The sequence below is a fragment of the Folsomia candida genome, unplaced genomic scaffold (genome assembly GCF_002217175.1).
Source record: "Folsomia candida strain VU population unplaced genomic scaffold, ASM221717v1 Fcan01_Sc016, whole genome shotgun sequence".
Classification (NCBI taxonomy): Eukaryota; Metazoa; Arthropoda; class Collembola; order Entomobryomorpha; family Isotomidae; genus Folsomia; species Folsomia candida.
Genome location: NW_019091208.1, coordinates 3,582,586 through 3,602,067, shown reverse-complemented (window position 1 = coordinate 3,602,067; position 19,482 = coordinate 3,582,586). Strand labels below are relative to the sequence as shown.

Here is a 19,482-nt window from a genome sequence, read left to right as displayed (position 1 = left end):
TATATATATATAGATAACTGTCACTTATTATAACAAGCGACCCAACCCTATCAACGAAGCTGCTTTACTTTATAAAATACACTTTCATGCACCAAGTAATAAAATTCTGCTCAATTTCCGCTAAAAAGTGAGAAAAGCCAGGCCAGGTGCAACAAACGCCCATTATTGCACGCCGGAAGGTATTTCGTGAAAAAAAGAGTGATGATGATGACGACTCCTCCGTAATACGAAGACACTAAAAACTACCACAAGCAATTTCATCATGAAGGTTGAGCTCCAATGCTCCAAAGACGGAATGAATATAATAATAATGAGAATGAACCGGTGGTAAGGTGTTTTGTTAGCAGGTAATGCTAAATTGGGGATTTGAGACACGGGGACGACCGACCACTGCATACATATTTATGTACTTTACTTACTTACGCTGCAATAGCTCATTTTACCTGGTCGGTCTGGCCAAGGTAAAGGTGAGCAAACCAACTTTTGTTTAGTGAGTGACGATAGTGAAACTGTGATAAAAAATTGATGCAAACACACAACACGGGGTTGGGATGATGCATAAAAGTCGCGACGAAAAAAATGTCATTTTATAAATTGTAGCAAAAATGTAGTCTTATAAAATTTGCAAAATTGCGTAGGTTAAAAGTCGAATATACATATGCTACGATTTAATCTATAAAAATAGCGTAAATTCTATATAAAAAAGTGTCATAAACCGAATTTGACATTCATTCTGCACTATTCACAAATTGTTTCTCGTGTAAATTTTTTTACGTCAATTGCATTGCATTACTACTCCGGCAATATTCTTGCCAAGGGGCGGCTCCTCCTCTTTTGCATAACATCCCTTCAATGGGGCCCTTATTTTCCACCATAAATAGAATCTACATAACTGAACATACTTATGTAAGGGTGCCTCGTATCAAATTTCACCCCACTTGGACTTCCTGCCTAGCACCGACCCTCCGCAAAGTCCGTCCGTTACTCGAGCTGAGCAGAGTGCAGAATTCTCACCATTCTTCGGCAGGATTAGTCCCCCTGTTAAAAAAGTGCTAAAAATGTGGCCAATTGTGTGACGAAGCAAGCAGCAGCAGTTGGTGTATGCATACTAAATTGGAGATTCCCAAGTTTTGCAGTATTGGCGAGATGTAAAGTCCATTGTTGTTATTATATCGTGGTGGTGGTGGAGTTGAGAATTGAGTCACCAGTAGTAGGAAGTTCATCGCAGAGAAAGTACACACACTCTGCACTCGCTCACTAAAACTAAATGGTAGAAGTAGAGAGGAGATAAAATAATTTAACCATTGCTGCAATTTTTGGTTGGGTAATAATATCTGCTACGTATAATAAGTAATTACGTATCGTGTTGTACTTGCTGAACTAATTATCGCGTAATTCAGAGTTTGTTGTAAAGTTAAGTGAGGTAGTTTTGGTTCGTTCTTGGAAAAACCGTTAATTTTTTTTCTTCTCGAGTTGAGTTGGCCTTGATTGGATTGGATTGGATTTTTAGTGAAAAGTGGGTATTGGGTTTTTTGCTGCGGAGGAGCAGTTTTGGGAGGAAGTCACGTGTCCCACTTTAGTAAATTGCCAAAGTTGTAAAGATAGGCAATTGGTAGGATAAGTTGGGTGCATTATTTGTGGGAAGACTGATACGAAATGGATCCAGCTGACGTGGAAAGACTTTTGGATTTTTCTGCCGTCCCCAAGTTTTCGAGTTCACAGGATGAAATTGAATTTTGGCGACGGAAGGCTTGTAGTTTGAAGAAAGGGTGAGTGGAAAATTAAAATAATTCTGATTATTATGATACAAATTTGAATTCAAATTATTGTGCTTTTTACAGGTATGAAGAGCTAAAACAGGACTTTGAAGAGTATCAGGAAGACTCGAAAACTTTAGAACAAGAACTTGATACGCAGTTGAAGCAAGAAGAACACAAAACTAAGGAGTTGACTGCCTGTGCGAATCGTCTTCAAAATGACAACGAAAATTTACGCGTAAGATTGGTCCCATAATGCAAACTGTTAAGAATTCATTTATGCTTTAATTAATTTCTTATTTGTTGTACCATTTTAGTCCCGACTTGAGCAAATGACTGCTGAACACAATGCCAGAACGGCAGAGTGGACAAGTAATTAATTAAATCAATTTAATAATACCTTACAAGTTGTAAATTACAAACAGAGCCTCTCTAATAACAACATTTATTTTTCAGCGGAAATTACAGCTTTTAGAGAGACTGGAGAAGAAATCAACCACTATGTCAGACAACTAGAACAGAAGAATGATGACTTAGAAAGGTCAAACAGGTAAGGCAATTATTGCTTTAAATTCTTGAAATTAGTGAGGACCTCTCGTTCTTCATTCTCGTGGTTATTTTTAAATACAGAGCCGCAGCCATGTCCATTGAAGACTTTGAATTGAAGCTCAATCAAGCTATAGAACGAAATGTATATTTAGAATCTGAATTAGATGAAAAAGATAATTTAAAAGCAATGGTCCAGCGACTAAAGGACGAGACTAGAGGTAACCGAGACACGGCTATTTTTACTAGTAGTAATTTCACTTTAGTACTTTCCTCTTCCTCTAATCTATACAGTTTTTGTTATAAAATTTGAAGTTCATGTAATTAATTAACAGATCTCCGTTACGAACTGCAAGTAACGAAGCAAACGGCGGACCATGTAGATTCGAATAGATTAGAATGTACACCCCCACCAGCCCCGTTTAATCTTGCAAAGTCACATCAAGCCACGCTGAGTAAGTAAATAAAATTGGATACAATCTGTAATATTATGCATTAAAATAACGTTAAAATTTGTTGAGTGCAGGTACACCAACATCATCATCAAAAATGAGTCCACTTTCCATTGTGAACGATTTGCTACGAAAAGTTGGGGCCTTGGAAAACAAATTAACTTTGTATCCACGCAAGGAGGATGGAAGTTTGCGAAAAGGGTCAAAATTGAGTGACTCAAAAAATCTACAAAACAAGTTAGCATTGTTTAATCATTTGTGTTAAAGTTTTTGTTACACTTTTACGTTTTGTCTTGTATGATGGAAAGGATTTTATTATGTGCTTATCAGGTTTTCTTGTTTGTCTTGATCTCAGGACAGGAGGAAAACAACCACGTCGAATATCATCTTCTTCGTCGTCGCAAGTTAAAGAAGCCATCAAAATATGATGTCCTTGTATTAATTACCAGCAATTATTTCTTCTTGCCGTTCTTCCTTCGTCCGCCGTTATACATAATGTAATTTCTTCAAGATAATACGCGATTTCTTCCCCTCTAATCTGTAATCATCGGTCAGTCATCAGCAATGTCGTACGTCAATCTAATTCTCTCGTCAAGTTTTCTAACATTAGAAGTTGAAAACTCTAAACGTATCCGAGAAAGCTTATAGTTTTTCTAAAAATACTAAGACTGCTATGTTGTAGTCCTCTAAACTAAATTCTTACCGAGTGCCTAAAAAGTTTGTAAATTTACTGATAATTAACTCTACGCCAAGCACCCGTCGTCCAGAGAAGCTTTATTTAAAAGTTTTTTTCGTTCGTCTTATTATTCTCAGGTTGTCTGTTATATTACTAAAACTCGAAACCAGTCAAACTATTAAACTACTAAACAATCAATGCAGGTTTAATTAAAAATATTTATTTTTTAGTTAATCGTTTTGTTCAATATAAGTACTTACGCAGGATATCATCATGATCGTTACTTATTTGTATTTCGCTTAGTATTCCGTGAGGTAATTTTTGTAAATTTGAATTCTTAACTTTGTGGAACGCAATGAAAAGCGGAGCAAGCAAAACAAAAGCAATAATATTAATAGTTTAGCTCTCCAGCAGAAAGTGTTCAAGTTTGGAAAATAGAATTGATGTATTACTAAGTTGGGTAGAAATATCAAGTGTGCTTAAAATATTTGATTCATGTTACCAACTTTGGCATTAACAGTTTATGTATGTCCTTTAAAAATCAAAACAATTAACTTATATTTATAATTCTGAAAAGAATGCTACGATTAAAAATTATAGTGACTCTTGCAAATAATAATTACGTTTGTCAATTAGTAAAATGGGTGGATTCATGAAAAATTTGTTTTATTGGTCTAACGAAATGTAAAACCAACAATCTGTTGAAAAATGTGATGTACAAGAATTGAAACTTGCACAAAGCAAACATTAAAGAATATTTTTGGATAATGGAAATGTGAATTCAGGAACTAACTAAAAAAAGACGAAATAAAATATCTTACTGAATTACAAAAGTTGTTGCGATTTGTATGGCAAAATTACCCAAAAATTCTTTCACCGCATTTTACGTATGCTAAACGGTAGCCAACGCCAAGTCTATCCAAATTTTACCCAGGCAATTTCATTCCGAAAATCACCTCCGAATTTTAGATAAACAAGTGTCAATTCTACTTGCTTATCCTATGGATGATAATCATTCATAGATAACGTAATAAAGTACGATAGCCGTTCCTTTGCAAATGCATGTGCTTTTAGCACGTATTGCATAGCACCAACTCTCGAAGCAAAAAGCACCAACTCCATTCCGTGTCCATCAAGAATCTCACCCTGACTGATCAACATTAGAGAAGAAGACGAAATTCTTTTCTCTTTTAGATATTAAAAATTAAAATGGTTATACTATTAAATAACATGTGTCATTAGCTTTTAAATAGTAATTAATTAAATTTAAATATGTAGGAGAGGGTTGGGATACAAACTTAAATAAATTAGGGGTATAGTCTTTTAAATAGTCGTGAAATTTTAAAATGTATTGCACTCACTAAACAATGTAATTGTAATTAAATAACGGCTACTTGGTTAAATTGATTACTTTCACAAGAAGATGAGGTTGACTACGAGTTAAATAAGGGTGTAATGAATCCGGAAAATTACCGCAATTTTAGCGTGTAATGAAAGTTATTTAATTGTGAAAGTTGACCATAGTTGGTGGATAAGTGGAAACATTCCTGACAACCCGGAAGGTCCGGAAGTTGGCAGAATGTCGCCACCCTTGGAAAAGGAAGGTTTCGTTTTGAAATATTGCCGAATGTGTGCCGTCCAGCTGAAACAGGGCGTCTTTATCTTTGGCGACGAAGGGAAACGTCTTCAAATACCGGAAAAGATAAGGAAAACCCTTGCAATTTTGGTAATTTGATTAAATAAGCTTCATGTGTAATGTAAAGTATATCTAATTTAATTGTCTAATTATTTGCAAATAGGTCTTGGAAGAAGACACCCTTCCAAAGAAGATTTGCACTGACTGTTGTTCTTCTCTGGAAGACTATTCGCAGTACAAAGACACTGTTCTTGATGCTCAAGAAAAATTGTCCGCTATCGCGAAGAATTTGGAACGATCCATGTTTGAAAAAGCTCAAGAATTGGTGGCACCAAGTAGACAACAGCAGACACAAACATCAATTCTGCAACTGGCGTTAACTTCTGCTGCAACCACGACTAAAGAACACGCCGACCTCACCATAACCAATACGATTGAGGAAGGTGACAGTAACTATAATATCAGTGCCAACAATTCATGCGGGGAGGATGTTGAGGAGGAAATTGCAGTAAAAACAACCCCTCCAAAGAAGGAACCATCACCCAAAAAGTCTAAACCGTCGATGTCATCATCGTCCCCTGACAAAATGACGACACGATCCTCATTATCCCCAAGTAAATCCTCCTCTCTAGCCAACAAAATTGTTCCCAGTAATAGCACTGACAAAGAAGAATCGCCACCTCCGCAAAAATGTACCGATCCAGACGAGTGGGTATTACAATGCGGAATTTGTTCCATACCCACAGAAGGTCGCCTAGATCTGAAAAACCATCATGAGAAGAATCATTCCTCCGACCAATATCCTCAACCCGTTTATGGATGTTCATTCTGTCCTCGAATAGGTGAAAACTACAATGCTCTCCGCATGCATATTTACCGTCACTTAAAGGAAGGGGCATTTAAATGTGACCACTGTGGTAGAACTTTCCCCTTAAAGAACCAGCTTGACCAACACTCGGCCCACTATGCGGCAAATGATGGGAAGAATTATAATTGCAAAGTTTGCGGAAAACAGAAGTTCACGGCAAAGTGTAGTTTGGCCAGTCATATGAAAGAAAAACATAACAGTCTGGAGGGGAAGAGAGATGACGACAATGTTGAGCAACAAGATAAGAGTGATGACGATAAAGAAGAAGCTAATAATAATGCAGCACCTTTGTCTCCATCTCATGACGATGATGCATCTACACCATTACCAATGGAGGTAAACGATAACGACGCCCACGATTCTCAAGTTTTGCTGCCCCAAGTCCTTCCCCACAATAATAGAACGTCACCAAGATCGTCTCCGGATAACGTGACCCTGGTCGTGGTGGTGGAGTCAGAATCTCAACCGAATTCGAAAGAAGGTGACAGTGTCCCATCGCTACTTGTCAACGACCAGCTCGACCGTGGCGTTTGGAAATGTGAAGTGTGCAATAAACAATATCAAACATCGCGAGGGTTAGAACTGCATGCGGTAATTCACACACAGAAAAGATTTGAGTGCGAACACTGCGATAAGAAATTTACTCAAAAGGTACGCAAATTAAGATTTCTTCCATGTCGAAACTAAGTAATTATGCCTAATAAACAATGTAATCTCTAGGCTTCTCTGATGCACCACCTGACCTCACAACATTCTGATGCACCTCGCCTCTTCAAGTGCGACATTTGCTCCAAAGAGTTCATCACTTCGAAGCACCTTCGACGCCACAAGAGATTTCATACCGAGCCGGAAGCAGAATCTCCATGTTTAGAATGCGGAAAAGTGTTCAAGACTCGTCTCCGGCTGCTCTCGCACATGAAAATTCACGCCTCAAAGCTCAACTTTCCATGCGACAAATGTGAGAAACGATTCCCCAACAAGGCCAAGCTCAGCATTCATGAGAACTCGCACACGGGGGCGAGAACTTTCCAATGTCCCCACTGCAGCTATGCTGGCCGCACCCCGGGACCATTTTATCGCCATTTGAAAACCCATGAGAAGAAAGCGAAGAAAGAGACGGCCACCGCAACGACCACGATTTGTAAAGTTCCTAGTACTACAATTACTACAAGTACGAGTACAAGTACCACAATAAGTGTTCCACAACCAGCAGCACCACCATCCTCGACGCCAACATTATTTCCACCTACCACAATTGGTAGCACAACACCAATAGCAAAATTGGACACGGAAAGCATAACTCTAAATTTTTCATCACCAATTTTAGAAGATTTAAGCAATAAGAATAATACCACTTCAAAGCAGTATCACATCGTCTCCGTTCCACGCACGCCTACAAGTCTAGTTTCAATTAGTCACAGTCACCCGAGCCCGCAACAGCATTCTTCTAATGGAATCATCGTAACGACATCGTCCCACCATCCAATTCCGATCGAATATCACTCCCAGTCCCAACAGCAACAACAAAATAATAATGACCAAGTAATCTCCCATGCACACGCTTCCTCCTCATCACATCATTCTTCAAGTCAAAATTATTGGGCCAACTCTCAAAGTTACTCTCAACCTGGTAATAACTCTTCCTCCAAGACGACTACATTTGAGCTGGTCGACTGTGCTTTCCCTTGCGATAACAACATGTCATCAACATCACATTCTTCACAGCAACAACTCCCCCCTCCACCCAGCTATCAGTATGCGGCCCACAATAATAACTACTCCCCACCCAACCAGCAACATGCCCATACAACTGCCATTCTACACACGAGTCCCTCATCGGCACATTCTTCTGTCCCAATTTCATTCATCTCGGCGTCGTCAACGTCATCACAGAATGTCACAACCATCTTCACGGGAGGAAATCACGCCCAACAACAAAACGAACCGATGGAACTCAGCTACAAACTTCACCTAGACAATGGGCAAGACGTTCCGATGGAGTTGACCAAAGTGTTCCAAAGGGATCCGCTCGAGCTTTGTGTCCGAACAGATTTCAACCAATTAATGGATCTCAGTTCAAGAGTGGGTGGCGACGGGGGGATGAATATCCCGCTCAACATGAACAACAATAATAACAATAATACCATTATCGGATTAGGAAACGGATATCATAAGGATATGACGGACAGGGAGCTTTGCTTTAACGACCTTTCGGGAGCATTTAGACAGCCGATTGGTAAGATATTTAAAGCTGCATATACGTAAAATGTCAAAAATTGCATTTTTAACTCTTGTCTCGTGTATCCTTTAGATTTAATCGCTCGACAAGATGATCCATCGGATATCTGCTCCTCTGAAGGTTCCCTGGTTGATCTGTCTTTGCGCTCTTCTTTCGTTCAAGATCAGTCAACCTTTCTCCGCGAACTCATCGACCTTTCCGCACGCTCCGAGTCATTTCATGGCGAGTTAAACTTGACGAATAAATCTGGAACATCCACACAGCAGCATCACCAGCAATCTCATCCACATAATAATCACTCTCATCACCAACTTCAACAGCATCACACTCCGTCTGGAAAAGGTCATCCTAATTCTATGCACCAACAACAACAAGGCACACTGACCGCAGTTATTTATCAAGATGCCATGTTTAGTCTCTAGTGGTTTGATCTGACGGTGAAGAAATCAAATAGTATTATATTTTGACTATTTATTCCAAAAGTTAATAAAATATGTATCGGTATGAAATTAAAAACAAAAGTGGAAAACACGTCAAGTGCGAGTTAAAAATATTATGTACATTTACATCACGACTTATTATTACTTACTACTTATTAGTTGGTTCATACTGACAAGTGGGATTCCGTAAAATAAGTTTTTATCTTAACAATTTTCACTTCATAAAAGGAGAAATATCTATTTAGATTACAAAATTTGCGACTGCTTCATAAAACCGACCGTCGCATTAGCTAACTCGAAGGAGGAGAAGATTTTTCTTTATTTTGAGACATGTTGTTAATTAAGGTTGATAACGATAAGTTATCCTCCATCGCCACCGGTCTAAACTTACGAGGACTTGCTATAACTTCTTTGTAAGATGGAGGAATATTTTCTGGCTTCAATGTTGTATTTTTGCTGGGATTAGTACTTTGCTGGAGCGTCTGAGCAAACTTTGCATATTCTTTGCTACTGTTCAACACGCTGGAGTTGGAGTTGATATCTTTGTTCTTGTTCATTAGCAGGTGTAGATCTGTAGTAATGTTGTTATGGGTGGGACGATCGCCTTGTCCTCCTCCGATGGAAAAACTAGTGTCGGGATGATGAATGCTGGGAAAATTTTTGACGATTGACTGCAGGCGATCCATCGTGTTTGACCTTGCGATTCCACCAGTCTGGAGTTGTTGGGCAGTCTGAAATTAAGTATAATTCTTAAAATTCTAGCTATGCATTGACCTTATAAATAGTAGTGCATCGAAATTTTGTTATATGTACCGTAGTAATTAAGAGCTGCTTTTGTGCATTATCTTTCTTCAACTCCCTCATCTCTACTTCGTAAATTGTTTTCATTCGCATCAGGTCCGATTGGCATCTAAAAATTTAGAAATATCCAGTCAACACTCATGAACACAAAATAATGAATACAAATTCGAGACTACTACATACTGCAGAACACGGCCACCAAAGCCATAAAATTCATGACATGACAAATAAAAATACCTGTCCTTGCATTCCGTTAATTTCCTCTCATTCTCAACCTCAGCGATTTTCATGCTTTCTCTCGTCGCTGCTTCAGCTTGCAATGCCTTTTCACCAGCCGCCTTTAACGCCGATTGCAACTTTTTATTGTAATAACCGTGTAGTCGCTCGCCCTCGTCCTTCAATTTTTGACCCAACACATTTTCATGCTCACGATGCAGCCTTTCCTTTATGGGGAGGAAAAGAGGATTGACAAAAAAAGCCAAGCAAAAAATATTAGTTTAAAAAGCTCCAAAGTGTCGATACCAAAAAAAATCCAAAACAATTATGTACAATTCTGCGAATCAATCACACGTCACATGCAGGACGACAATTAATCACTTACCTTTTCTAAAGCTGCGAATTCAACCGTGTCCGACAATTGTTTCGTTTTCTTCAAAAGTTCATTATTTTGGGTAACCTTCTCATCGAGGAGAGACTCTAATTTAGAGTTTTGGTTTGAAATTTCTGACAGTTTTTGATCCCTTTGGAAAGCGGTAGTTTTCTGGGTGTGAAGCTCCGTTTCTAGTTTTTGGTAAGATACTTGCAACTGGTCCAATTTTTGTTGAGATTCTGTTAAAGCACGGACTGCAGTTTTCTTTTCTTCCTGTGAAACCAAAATCATGTTAACTTAGTACATGACACTCAAATTTACATTGCTTTTTAGTCATGTCACTCACCATAATTTCCATTTCACCTTTAGACATAATTTTAATCTTCTCCCTCAGGGAGGCCAACTCTGCCTCCAACTTGCCCACTGCGACGTCTTTCGATTTCTGTACCTCTGTCAACTGGGTCTTGAAGTTATCCGCCAGCTCGACACTCTTTATCAACTCTTTCTCATATTGTTGGACCTTCTCATTATTTTGGGCACAGATCCCGCTCAGTTCGACATGATCCTTTTTCAACTTGTCAAAATCTCCTCGGGTCTGAGATTCATACGCTCTCCACTCGGTCGCGACTTCTTTCCACGCCTTGGATATTTTGATAATTGTAGCGTCCTTCCGTTTTGTGACTCCTTCCAGGACAGCATTTCTCTGCCGAATGTTTAAATTTTCTTTCTGTAGACGATCAATCTCATCTTCACACTCTTGCCGACGGAATTTCTCCTCGTGATACTTTTCAACGTATTCAACTGCCCCACTTTGTGCCCAATGAGAGAGCTTGGCCGTCTCCTTGTTTTGTGGGGATGCGTTGGGGTCGACAATTTCGCGTAAGAGGTCATCAATACCAGCACCAACGTCACATTCTGCAATGTCCAAGTCGTCTACGATATCTTCAAAATCGGCAGGATTAATGTCCGCCTCGTTCAGCAGAGTTTCCAGGTCGGAATCAAAGTTGTCGATCGAGGGGGACGGGAATGGGGCTGTGAAGGGGGGTTGAGAAGGATGATGGGGTCGAACACCATGATTGATATGGCTACCACGTGAAGAGGAGGATTTTCCAGCATCTGCAAACCAGGAGGAAATGAAAGTAATTAGACTTATGGGTGGACTTAGATCAGGGAGAGGAGATCGGGGTGAATTATTTCCTGGAGTTTCCATTTTGATTCCATTATAATATTAAATTGAATAATAATTATTCAATTTACGAAATTATGAGAATAATAGTAAAATTTTAAAATCAGCACAGTAAATAATCGTTATAGAGATTAGTTAATCCCAACTCACCACTTTTAGCAGAAGGAGGTCCATCCCCCTTGCCCAAGTCTTCGATAAACGACGCCTTGCTAGTCCCATCATCGTCTTCAGACGATTCATCCCCTTGTCTCAGAAGTATCCTATTAGTCTGAATCTCTCTCCAAATTGCCTTGAGCTCATCCATTGCTGCAGCGGAGCCCTTCACTCTTCCCATCCCGTCGTGAAAGTCGTCCCTGCCTAGAGGACTTGGGTGATGATGGTGATGACTTGTACAATTATTCACCCTTGGTTGAGATGCTGAACTACCAGCTACTGGACCGTTGAAGTCTCTAATCCTTCGAATGGGCGAGAGGTCATTTTCACTGTCTCCATATCCAAAACTGAATCCTGGTTGGGGTGGTTGTTTAGGCTTGGTCCGTTTCATTCCTCGGATTACTTTCGTGCAATATGGGACGGAAGATGATGTCGTAGAGGAGGCGGAGGAGGAAGGTGGTTTAACTGAAGGCGACGACTCTGAAGAAGATGCCGCCGTAGTCGACACTGACGCGGCGTCACCAGCACCTTGGAATTTATTAATACTTTTCCTCTTCCCCTTGGATGCAATCTGCTTCTTCCTCCCGAGCAGTTTCTCTCCTTCAGGAACGCTAAATGAGTTTTTAGGAGATGAGTCAAACTTGACCGGGGTATCGTTATTGTTAAGAAAGTTGAATCCTCCTTGTAACGATGATTCGACAGGATTTTCAGCTACGTGTTCAATTTCATCCGCAAACCTCAACACTTTTCGAGTATTTATCTTGGGGTTTGTATCAATTTGGAGGTCGGGAACTTCTGGATCTGCATACATTTTCTTAACCTCTTCCGCTATCTGCTCCTTGGTTAATTGCCTACTTGGTTCTTTATCCGTGGTAGATTGATATCCATTCGCAGATCGGAAGTTCGGCGCACGGGTGAAGATTTGTTCTCCTTTCTCGTTCAGGTACGACGACCCTCCTGGACCTAGTTGTAATTGGAAGTGGCTGGGGAGTGGGATATTCCAGTCAATTGCAGGGTTTTCAAGATTGATGTCCACGACGCGGCCGTGATTGAGAAATTGGGGGACGTAGGACCTACTTGCGGATGTGTCGGTCTCGTCAGTCGTTGCTTTTGCGGGGACAACTTCGTCCATTCTGTTGGCTTTCTTGTTGTCGTTATTGGTTTCGGTATCATATGTTTTTCGTATATTTTCTTCGTTGTAGGTAAAACTAGAGTCGCTTTCGCCCCCGTCGTCGTCGTCATCAGCTTTTTCCTTCTCAATCTCGGAATCTACACTCCACTCTGAGAGTCCACTAAGGGCAATTTCTCCTTGAGAGTTGAAGTAGTCGCTGAGATCCATGTTGCTGGTGCCGCTCAGGTCGTGGTTTGTTGCGGCCATAATTTCGCCACCGTTTGTTTCTGGGATGACAGGTCCATTAGGTGAAGGCGATGCTTTCCTCGTTGTTAAAGGGAGAATACTGCTGTGTTTGTCGACAAGTTCTTTCAGAGAGAGGTCGCGAAAAAGCCCTCCTAGGGGGTCAGAGTTTAGAAGCACGTCCGTGTCGTCGGTATCATGATCAGACATTTTACTGATAAACACAATGGTTATTCTTCTTTAATTAAGTACGGACATCAGACTAGACCAGAATCGATATACAATCTAGAACCAATTGAAGTTGACTGCAATTAAAAAATCATATTATTCGTTTCAACAAAGCATACTTAATTACACCAATTATTAACAAGTTAACTCAACTTATATTACCTTGTTTACATTGATTGGTATTTTGAAATTGAATGAAATGAAATTCCACGTTTTTGTAATCACAATTTTGTAAACCTGATATCCACCACTTCAGAAACGTACACCAGTTGCCAAATTGTTATCCTGTTTTACAGAATTATTAAAATGAATGGAATCTGTAATCAAAAATCAGTCAGAACAGGATGTTTTTAAACAAAAGATCACCTTATGACGACGAGTCAGTCGCTGTTTGCTTTCACTACTGGATAGAAATATTTAAGTCGAGTCGGCTGCGAGCGGAATTTAGCCTCTTGCTTTCTCCTCGGCTGGACTTGGATTTTGCATAGCGTCAGGCATTTTGCAGTAGTTTTGCAATTTTACAATTTTCGAAATTACGTTGATTCAAAGTCAATAAAATATGAGATAATTTGCTTTTTTTAGTCCAAGATTAGATTGCTTGGACCGTGAAAAATCATTTTCATTCTCATAATGTCCTTATTGCCCAAGATTTGTAACGATGGTTGTCTAATTGCACGTATTATGCTTTTAAAAAATTATTATAAAACCACTTCAAAATTGCGGAAATTACTATTTTATATTTTTATGATCGCCTGACACTAAATTGCTATTTATGTAGATATATGTATGTTAGTTATCTAGTACATACATACCTCTTGTCAGCGTCTAATGATTCCCTGTCAAGAATGAAAGTTATTCCGACAGCATGCCGACCTCGATGCTGAGAAAGCAACAATTAAACTCACTTAAACACCTTCTTCCATAATAATGGCAGGAGATAAAAAACTTGCCGAAACTTCTACCAACAGCAGTAAGAAGTTATTAGCACCTAAACCCTCCGACCTCTCCGTTATCAACCGAGGCGGATCTACCTCAAGCGGGATTCCAGATAAGTACCGAAAATCGCGCAGATCCTCCATCCCCTTCGCAGATCGTGTCCCCCAAGTTCGATTTGTCAAAAAAACCGAGGAGCATTCCACTAACGAAGTAGGAACTTTCATCCCCCATCAAGACGCCACTCAGAAGAGAAGCAGCATCTTAAAAAAATCCGATTTTCCCATCCTCGTGGACTGGGACCATAATGACAACTTCAGTGACAACGGGGGCGACGGGGTCAACCAACAGATCGAAGCGAGCACCTCCTACGTGGAGAAAGTCATCCAACATTTCTCCGCGGCTGAGCGAGATGCTCGAGGAGCCCTGGACATTTTAACGTTTCCGGTCGCAAGTTCCACCAAGTTGGAATCCCTGGCCAGATTTTACTGTGGGTTCACCGTGGCCATCGTGTGCATCGAGGATCTCCTCATCGTCACGGCGAAATCCAAGTCGAAAGAGTTTAAAGCTTATGTTAACCAAGTTCACCAACTCGCAAAGAACTTGCTCGCCGATCTGGCCACCTTTGAAAAAGAGTCGAAAGAACTCTTAAAGAAAGCGAGGCAACGGAACAAGCAATGGGGGAGGCTGTTGATATCCAGGGGTGAGTTCAGGATTGAGGAGAGGCGCAGCTCCAGCATTCCGATCTATCTCAGGAAAACCATGCCGGAAAGTGTGACCTTGTACGAGAATGAGATCGATCCCGACAGCAAGACTTTCAGGTCGGACGGTAAAGCCCAATTTTTCCGAACGGAGGGCGAACTCGCCGTCATGGTGGAACTGAGAGAGGAAGTGATCTCCCGAACACAGGAAGAATTGGACGAAGGCGAACTCTTTTGTCTGATTAAATGCTTAATGATCCAATCCAGTGAGTTGATCCGATGTGCTACACAGCGACTAATTAAGGCCAACAAATGCCTGGATAATGCCGTGTTTGACGAAGAATACGCAACTTTGAGGGAGAGGATAGCTAATTTAGAGTTTGACACGTATTTTGACCCCTTGTGCGCCCTCGAGCTGAAAAGTACCCTGTCCGAAGTTACGGCTCAGAAGGAAGAGTTGGTTAACACGACGCGTCATGTGGGCATGTATGGGGATAAGATGGTCCATTTTACAAACTTGTTTATGAAGTATTGCAAAACGGTGGGGATTGAGAAGAAGAAGAGGAAATGTGCATGTCTCCCGTGTGGAAGGCCGGTCACTTGTGAGAAATTGTTTGAAACGATGGACAATATTCATCGCATGGACTTTATGGTTTCGATACCACTGACGGATGATTTTCTAAAGGAGTTGTAAGTCATCATTTACATACATATTTTCATTGTTAATATTCATGTCATGTATTTATGCTTTTTTATTGTCCAATAGTTGTCATATGGAAGCGAAACGGTCAGAAATTTCAGCAATTCAGTCCGGCATAACATGAATCGTGAATAATACCACCGCTTTAAATTGTACCACTGACATAATGAATGACGCCTTATTTAGAGTAACGCATTAATGTCGTTTTAATTTCTGTTTAATTTATTTTTCACCACGACATCAATTTATAGTATATTCTTTTCATTTTGATTTCGTTCAAAATTAATGTCATGCAAACATTTTATTTTCATTTTGTTTTCGTTAATTATTTATAGTGCAATTCATCTCGTTTTCTTTTCTGTTTCACATCATTTTGCAAAGTTGACATGCGGTCAACTTTTTCCGAGTGAAAATAAAACGAAACATCATGCAGATTTTAATATAAAGCGGAAATGGGTCCCAAAAAAATAGCCCTGAAAAGCGCATTCTCGCCAGAGGATGACAAACTGGCGCTCGAATCCAAGTTGGTGACCCTAGTGGAGCCCCACCGCCACATCTGGGACATCAAAGACAAGGACTACAAGGTCAACACGATGCGACAAAATACTTTTACTAGTATTGGAGAGCAGCTTGGAAAACCTGGTAGGTTGAATTTATCATAAAGTTTCTGATAATTATTAACTGCACCTCAACACAGGTGACGTGTGTATGGCACTTTGGCAAAGTTTGAGGACCCAGTACTTGGCCGCGAGACGAGCTCTTCCAACGGGAAGTGGGGCTAAAGCACGAAGTTCCTTCCGACTGTTTGATGCAATGTCCTTTATTTCAGGAGGACAAGATCAGTCTCAGTGAGATGTTTGTTGCTTATGATTCTCTTAGAATTTTTATTGATATTATACTTTCATTTAGGACCATTTGTAATCTTGATGGTGATGAGGACGAGACAGAGCATGCAGATGACGAATTCTCAACAATAAACTTCGCTGACTTGAACGATGACAACATTGACACTTCCGTTGTCCCAATTCAAACTCAAAACTCGGTGCCAGAGTCTAATCCTCGCCCGAGATCCCATGCTAAATTCGGAGGGGTGCGTATATTACTTCTATTGCGTGGTTTTTATGCATGTAAACTTATATTTTTCTTGTGCTGTGTCTAGAAGAGGAAGCTGGACAGTCTGGAGGAACAAATGCTTAATTTTGTCAAGGGAGGTGACTCGAAGGATGACGAATTTGAGCGATTTGGGAAGACCTTGGCTGCAAAACTTCGCAAAATTCATGAAAAGGATCCCAAGGCTGCTGCGACCTGCGAATATGAACTGCATGGGGTTTTGTACAAAACAGAACTCGATATTTTGTAATTACAGTTACTATACAATACATATAACTATATTTAATAGGCGTTGAGTTTATGTTGCATATCCAAAATTTGTATTTGTAGTTTATTTCAAGATGTGGTGAAATAAAAACTGCTCAAAATAATTTACAAATCAATGCACTCAAAAAGATTATAACACAATATAATACAACATAATAGAAAATCATTTACCCCCCGCGTCAACATGATGATCTTGCCAGCTCAGTCGTCCATCCTCACTATTAAAATAGTCTCGAAAGTGGTTCCTGACCTGAGCTGAATACTGGGTGTAGTTGTTGGTGCCTTGCCTTGGTATTTGTATCATCCCGTTATCATTCTGAACAGTATCACGCCAGTTCCCATGCTGAACTCTTCCATCCTCAAATCGATCAGGAGTAATATTGTTGAAGTCTTTCTTATTCATTAGATAATTGTGTAAAATTACGGCCGACAACGTAATTTGCTTCACGAGGTCCACATCCGCTTCAATCACCGAATGGAAAATCCTCCATCGTGCAGCCATTATTCCAAAGGAATTTTCAACGGTCATTCGAGCTCTTGAAAGCCTATAGTTGAAGACTCGGTCCGTCTTTTGCAGGAAGTTTCCTTTGTATGGTTTCAGCAAGTTGTGCCGTTTCGGAAAAGCGTCATCTCCTAGAAAAACATAGTACCAGTATAGATTGGATAGTGGTTGTGGCGATGGAAGGTTGAAAGTGTCGTTGGAAATCTTGCGTCCAATGTGGGATTTTGCCAGAATTCCTCCATCTGACTCAGATCCGTACGACCCAATATCTACGGCTGTAAACTTGAAATCTGCATCTGACAGGGCCATCAAGACGATTGAAAAATAAGTCTTGTAATTGAAATACAGGGACCCCGATGCCGAAGGACACTTGATTCGGATGTGTTTGCCATCCAATGATCCACAAGCATGAGGAAAATTCCACTTTGTTCTGAATTGGTTTTCATTATTTATCCAAGTAGATGCGGTGGGCAAATAATCTGACTTCAATGCTTGATTAATTGCTGCAAGAGTTTCTCTAATAATTCCGCACACAGAAGAAGGCGATACACGGAAGCTCATTGCAAGAGAAATTTGAGAGTTTCCTGTGGCGAGGTACCTGCACGAAAATCATGTTTGTTTTGTCATACGACACTACCCGAAATTGGGATATTTTCAGTACCTCAATGTTATTGCCAATCTTTGAAGAGGTGATATAGGACGAATGTGATTAGCCGGATGCGAGATCATTGGGGTCACCAAGTCCAAAATGGTATCGAAATTTTCTTTGCTCATCCTATTTTTATAATGCGAAAGTATGGGTAACGGTGGTGGTAATATAATACGCATATTATCTAGTTTACCTAAAGTATCGGAAATGATAGTAGGGGTCATCTCGAAGATCCATGACCAACTGCTGTTCGCCGTCATTGTCACGCTTCAGAAATATGGGACGAATGTAAACTGATCTCTGCTTTCTCTTCAGTCGCCGTCGCAGACGTTGAACAATAAGAATTTTGATAATGGTAGTTCGATCCATGATTAGCAGGATGAATTAGATGGAAATATGTAGAGTAATTTGCAATTTTTCATGTTTGGCCGGGATTATTTTTTTGTCAATTTATAGTGTTTGGTTTTACGTTGTCGTGAAAATTAAAAGAAAGAGAGATGAAAATTTTTTAAATATTCATCTTGTACTATAAATTAGCATGATGAAAAATAAATCAAAACAAAAATAAAATGTTAAAAAACATAAACAGAAAATAATACTCTAAATAAGGCGTGACCTGATAAAGAGAAACGACGAAATTGCAGAAAAATAAATCGAGAAATATAAATATCGCAATAAAATTTCTATAGTTTTAAAACCACAACACATTTCTTGCATGTGCATAATACTCGATTTTAGTAGATCGGTAAGTCAAGTCTGAAAAGTGATCTGATTCCAATTAATTAAAATTTATAGAATTATTTACTGCATTCTACAAAATGATTATGGCTAAAAAACAATCCGGCCCTAAAGATTTTGTAGACTACTTTTTCCAGAAGGAAGGTACGCCACCAAATTCATACGACATTCACAGATTGTAATGCATTTTTTATATTATTTTTAGGTGACACGTTCATATCTCAATTGCTGAAGGTATTTATAAGCAATTAGTTACTTCAATTACTTGGGTCAATGACGCTAATTTTAATGGTCAACAGTTGCGAGACGATTTCAGTGGAAAATGTGTGCAGTCATTGTCCGATGTCAGTTCAAAAAGTCGTAAAGATTACGATGACTTTACATCTCGTTTACTTAATCCTGACAAGGTAAGAGGTTAATTAGCTGTATATTACGTTTGATAATGATTGGACCAACTAAATTCCAGATCGCTCCAAACATGTTTCGCGTAGAAAACTTTGATTTCGATAAGGCTCTGACTTCCATTTTTGAAAATCTCAACTTGAACGTTACCGATACGCTTGAGATGATTTCGAAGGTTTGATAGTATTGGTGATTATCCTTCATATGCAAATTAATTCATATTTACTTGTTTTGCTTCCAGTATTATGGATTCATAGCAAATCTTCAAACTCACTGGAAAGGGTTAGAACTTGATCCGTCTACAGTGATTGACACCTCTGTTCAGTTGATGGTAATTTTATGACGTTAATTTTTGTGCCTATTTTTCTTGTACCGGCTCTAATAAAATAAATAATTGTGTACCACAGGCTACATTGGAATCAATGGTTTATCCCTTATTTCTAAAGTTGACCAATTACATTGGTATTTTAGCACAGAATCCTAAAAATGCCTCCGCCTCTGAAACCCCAGAAATGATGATTGGGCATCTTCACAAGTACGTGATTCATAAAATAT

The 19,482-nt window shown here is 39.6% G+C and overlaps 5 protein-coding genes across 8 annotated transcripts; 3 read left to right on the top strand and 2 right to left on the bottom strand.

Annotated features, from left to right (window-relative positions):
• The first annotated feature begins 1,031 nt into the window (after positions 1 to 1,031).
• LOC110856593 (nuclear distribution protein nudE-like 1-A) lies at positions 1,032 to 4,264 on the top strand. 2 transcript variants are annotated; one of them, XM_022105081.2, is made up of 8 exons: positions 1,032 to 1,769; positions 1,842 to 1,995; positions 2,075 to 2,129; positions 2,214 to 2,307; positions 2,388 to 2,524; positions 2,639 to 2,758; positions 2,830 to 2,992; positions 3,111 to 4,264. In XM_022105081.2, the coding sequence occupies exons 1-8, from the start codon at positions 1,657 to 1,659 to the stop codon at positions 3,181 to 3,183; spliced, it is 909 nt and encodes a 302-aa protein (XP_021960773.1). In that variant the 5' UTR covers positions 1,032 to 1,656; the 3' UTR covers positions 3,184 to 4,264. The 2 variants fall into 2 exon arrangements, with proteins under 2 accessions (XP_021960773.1, XP_021960774.1); XM_022105082.2 differs by having other exon boundaries at positions 3,086 to 4,264.
• A 297-nt stretch (positions 4,265 to 4,561) lies between these two features.
• On the top strand, positions 4,562 to 8,705 carry LOC110856504. The gene is made up of 4 exons (XM_022104984.2): positions 4,562 to 5,157; positions 5,231 to 6,586; positions 6,656 to 8,171; positions 8,247 to 8,705. The coding sequence occupies exons 1-4, from the start codon at positions 5,011 to 5,013 to the stop codon at positions 8,594 to 8,596; spliced, it is 3,369 nt and encodes a 1,122-aa protein (XP_021960676.1). The 5' UTR covers positions 4,562 to 5,010; the 3' UTR covers positions 8,597 to 8,705.
• LOC110856545 lies at positions 8,631 to 13,403 on the bottom strand. Of its 3 annotated transcripts, XM_022105030.2 has the most exons (8): positions 13,292 to 13,403; positions 13,088 to 13,210; positions 11,341 to 13,002; positions 10,351 to 11,120; positions 10,017 to 10,277; positions 9,653 to 9,858; positions 9,428 to 9,524; positions 8,631 to 9,345 (listed from the first exon to the last, which is right to left on the bottom strand). In XM_022105030.2, exons 3-8 carry the CDS (start codon positions 12,905 to 12,907, stop codon positions 8,905 to 8,907), a joined length of 3,342 nt encoding a protein of 1,113 aa, XP_021960722.1. In that variant the 5' UTR covers positions 12,908 to 13,002; positions 13,088 to 13,210; positions 13,292 to 13,403; the 3' UTR covers positions 8,631 to 8,904. The 3 variants fall into 3 exon arrangements, with proteins under 3 accessions (XP_021960722.1, XP_035713002.1, XP_035713003.1); XM_035857109.1 differs by having other exon boundaries at positions 11,341 to 12,982; positions 13,088 to 13,317; XM_035857110.1 differs by lacking the exon at positions 9,653 to 9,858 and having other exon boundaries at positions 9,334 to 9,345; positions 13,088 to 13,321.
• A 202-nt stretch (positions 13,404 to 13,605) lies between these two features.
• Positions 13,606 to 16,564, top strand: LOC118437770. The gene is made up of 4 exons (XM_035857111.1): positions 13,606 to 15,901; positions 15,957 to 16,107; positions 16,169 to 16,349; positions 16,419 to 16,564. The coding sequence occupies exon 1, from the start codon at positions 13,853 to 13,855 to the stop codon at positions 15,251 to 15,253; it is 1,401 nt and encodes a 466-aa protein (XP_035713004.1). The 5' UTR covers positions 13,606 to 13,852; the 3' UTR covers positions 15,254 to 15,901; positions 15,957 to 16,107; positions 16,169 to 16,349; positions 16,419 to 16,564.
• A 104-nt stretch (positions 16,565 to 16,668) lies between these two features.
• LOC110856544 (protein ALP1-like) lies at positions 16,669 to 18,380 on the bottom strand. Its single transcript, XM_022105029.2, has 3 exons — positions 17,981 to 18,380; positions 17,800 to 17,913; positions 16,669 to 17,736 (listed from the first exon to the last, which is right to left on the bottom strand). The coding sequence occupies exons 1-3, from the start codon at positions 18,154 to 18,156 to the stop codon at positions 16,800 to 16,802; spliced, it is 1,227 nt and encodes a 408-aa protein (XP_021960721.1). The 5' UTR covers positions 18,157 to 18,380; the 3' UTR covers positions 16,669 to 16,799.
• Positions 18,381 to 19,482: the final 1,102 nt, after the last annotated feature.

What these genes read in the sequence shown, in the direction of transcription:
- LOC110856593 (XM_022105081.2), top strand. Translation starts at nt 1,657, where the DNA reads ATGGATCCAGCTGACGTGGAAAGACTTTTGGATTTTTCTGCCGTCCCC. An exon ending in GCTTGTAGTTTGAAGAAAGG is followed by an intron (nt 1,770 to 1,841) that starts GTGAGTGGAAAA and finishes TGCTTTTTACAG; the next exon opens with GTATGAAGAGCTAAAACAGG. An exon ending in GACTTAGAAAGGTCAAACAG is followed by an intron (nt 2,308 to 2,387) that starts GTAAGGCAATTA and finishes TTTTAAATACAG; the next exon opens with AGCCGCAGCCATGTCCATTG.
- LOC110856504 (XM_022104984.2), top strand. Translation starts at nt 5,011, where the DNA reads ATGTCGCCACCCTTGGAAAAGGAAGGTTTCGTTTTGAAATATTGCCGA. An exon ending in GGAAAACCCTTGCAATTTTG is followed by an intron (nt 5,158 to 5,230) that starts GTAATTTGATTA and finishes ATTTGCAAATAG; the next exon opens with GTCTTGGAAGAAGACACCCT. An exon ending in ATAAGAAATTTACTCAAAAG is followed by an intron (nt 6,587 to 6,655) that starts GTACGCAAATTA and finishes TGTAATCTCTAG; the next exon opens with GCTTCTCTGATGCACCACCT.
- LOC110856545 (XM_022105030.2), bottom strand. Translation starts at nt 12,907, where the DNA reads ATGTCTGATCATGATACCGACGACACGGACGTGCTTCTAAACTCTGAC. An exon ending in AAGGTGAAATGGAAATTATG is followed by an intron (nt 10,278 to 10,350) that starts GTGAGTGACATG and finishes TTGGTTTCACAG; the next exon opens with GAAGAAAAGAAAACTGCAGT. An exon ending in AGCAGCTCTTAATTACTACG is followed by an intron (nt 9,346 to 9,427) that starts GTACATATAACA and finishes ACTTAATTTCAG; the next exon opens with ACTGCCCAACAACTCCAGAC.
- LOC118437770 (XM_035857111.1), top strand. Translation starts at nt 13,853, where the DNA reads ATGGCAGGAGATAAAAAACTTGCCGAAACTTCTACCAACAGCAGTAAG.
- LOC110856544 (XM_022105029.2), bottom strand. Translation starts at nt 18,156, where the DNA reads ATGGATCGAACTACCATTATCAAAATTCTTATTGTTCAACGTCTGCGA. An exon ending in TATCATTTCCGATACTTTAG is followed by an intron (nt 17,914 to 17,980) that starts GTAAACTAGATA and finishes TTATAAAAATAG; the next exon opens with GATGAGCAAAGAAAATTTCG. An exon ending in AGATTGGCAATAACATTGAG is followed by an intron (nt 17,737 to 17,799) that starts GTACTGAAAATA and finishes ATTTTCGTGCAG; the next exon opens with GTACCTCGCCACAGGAAACT.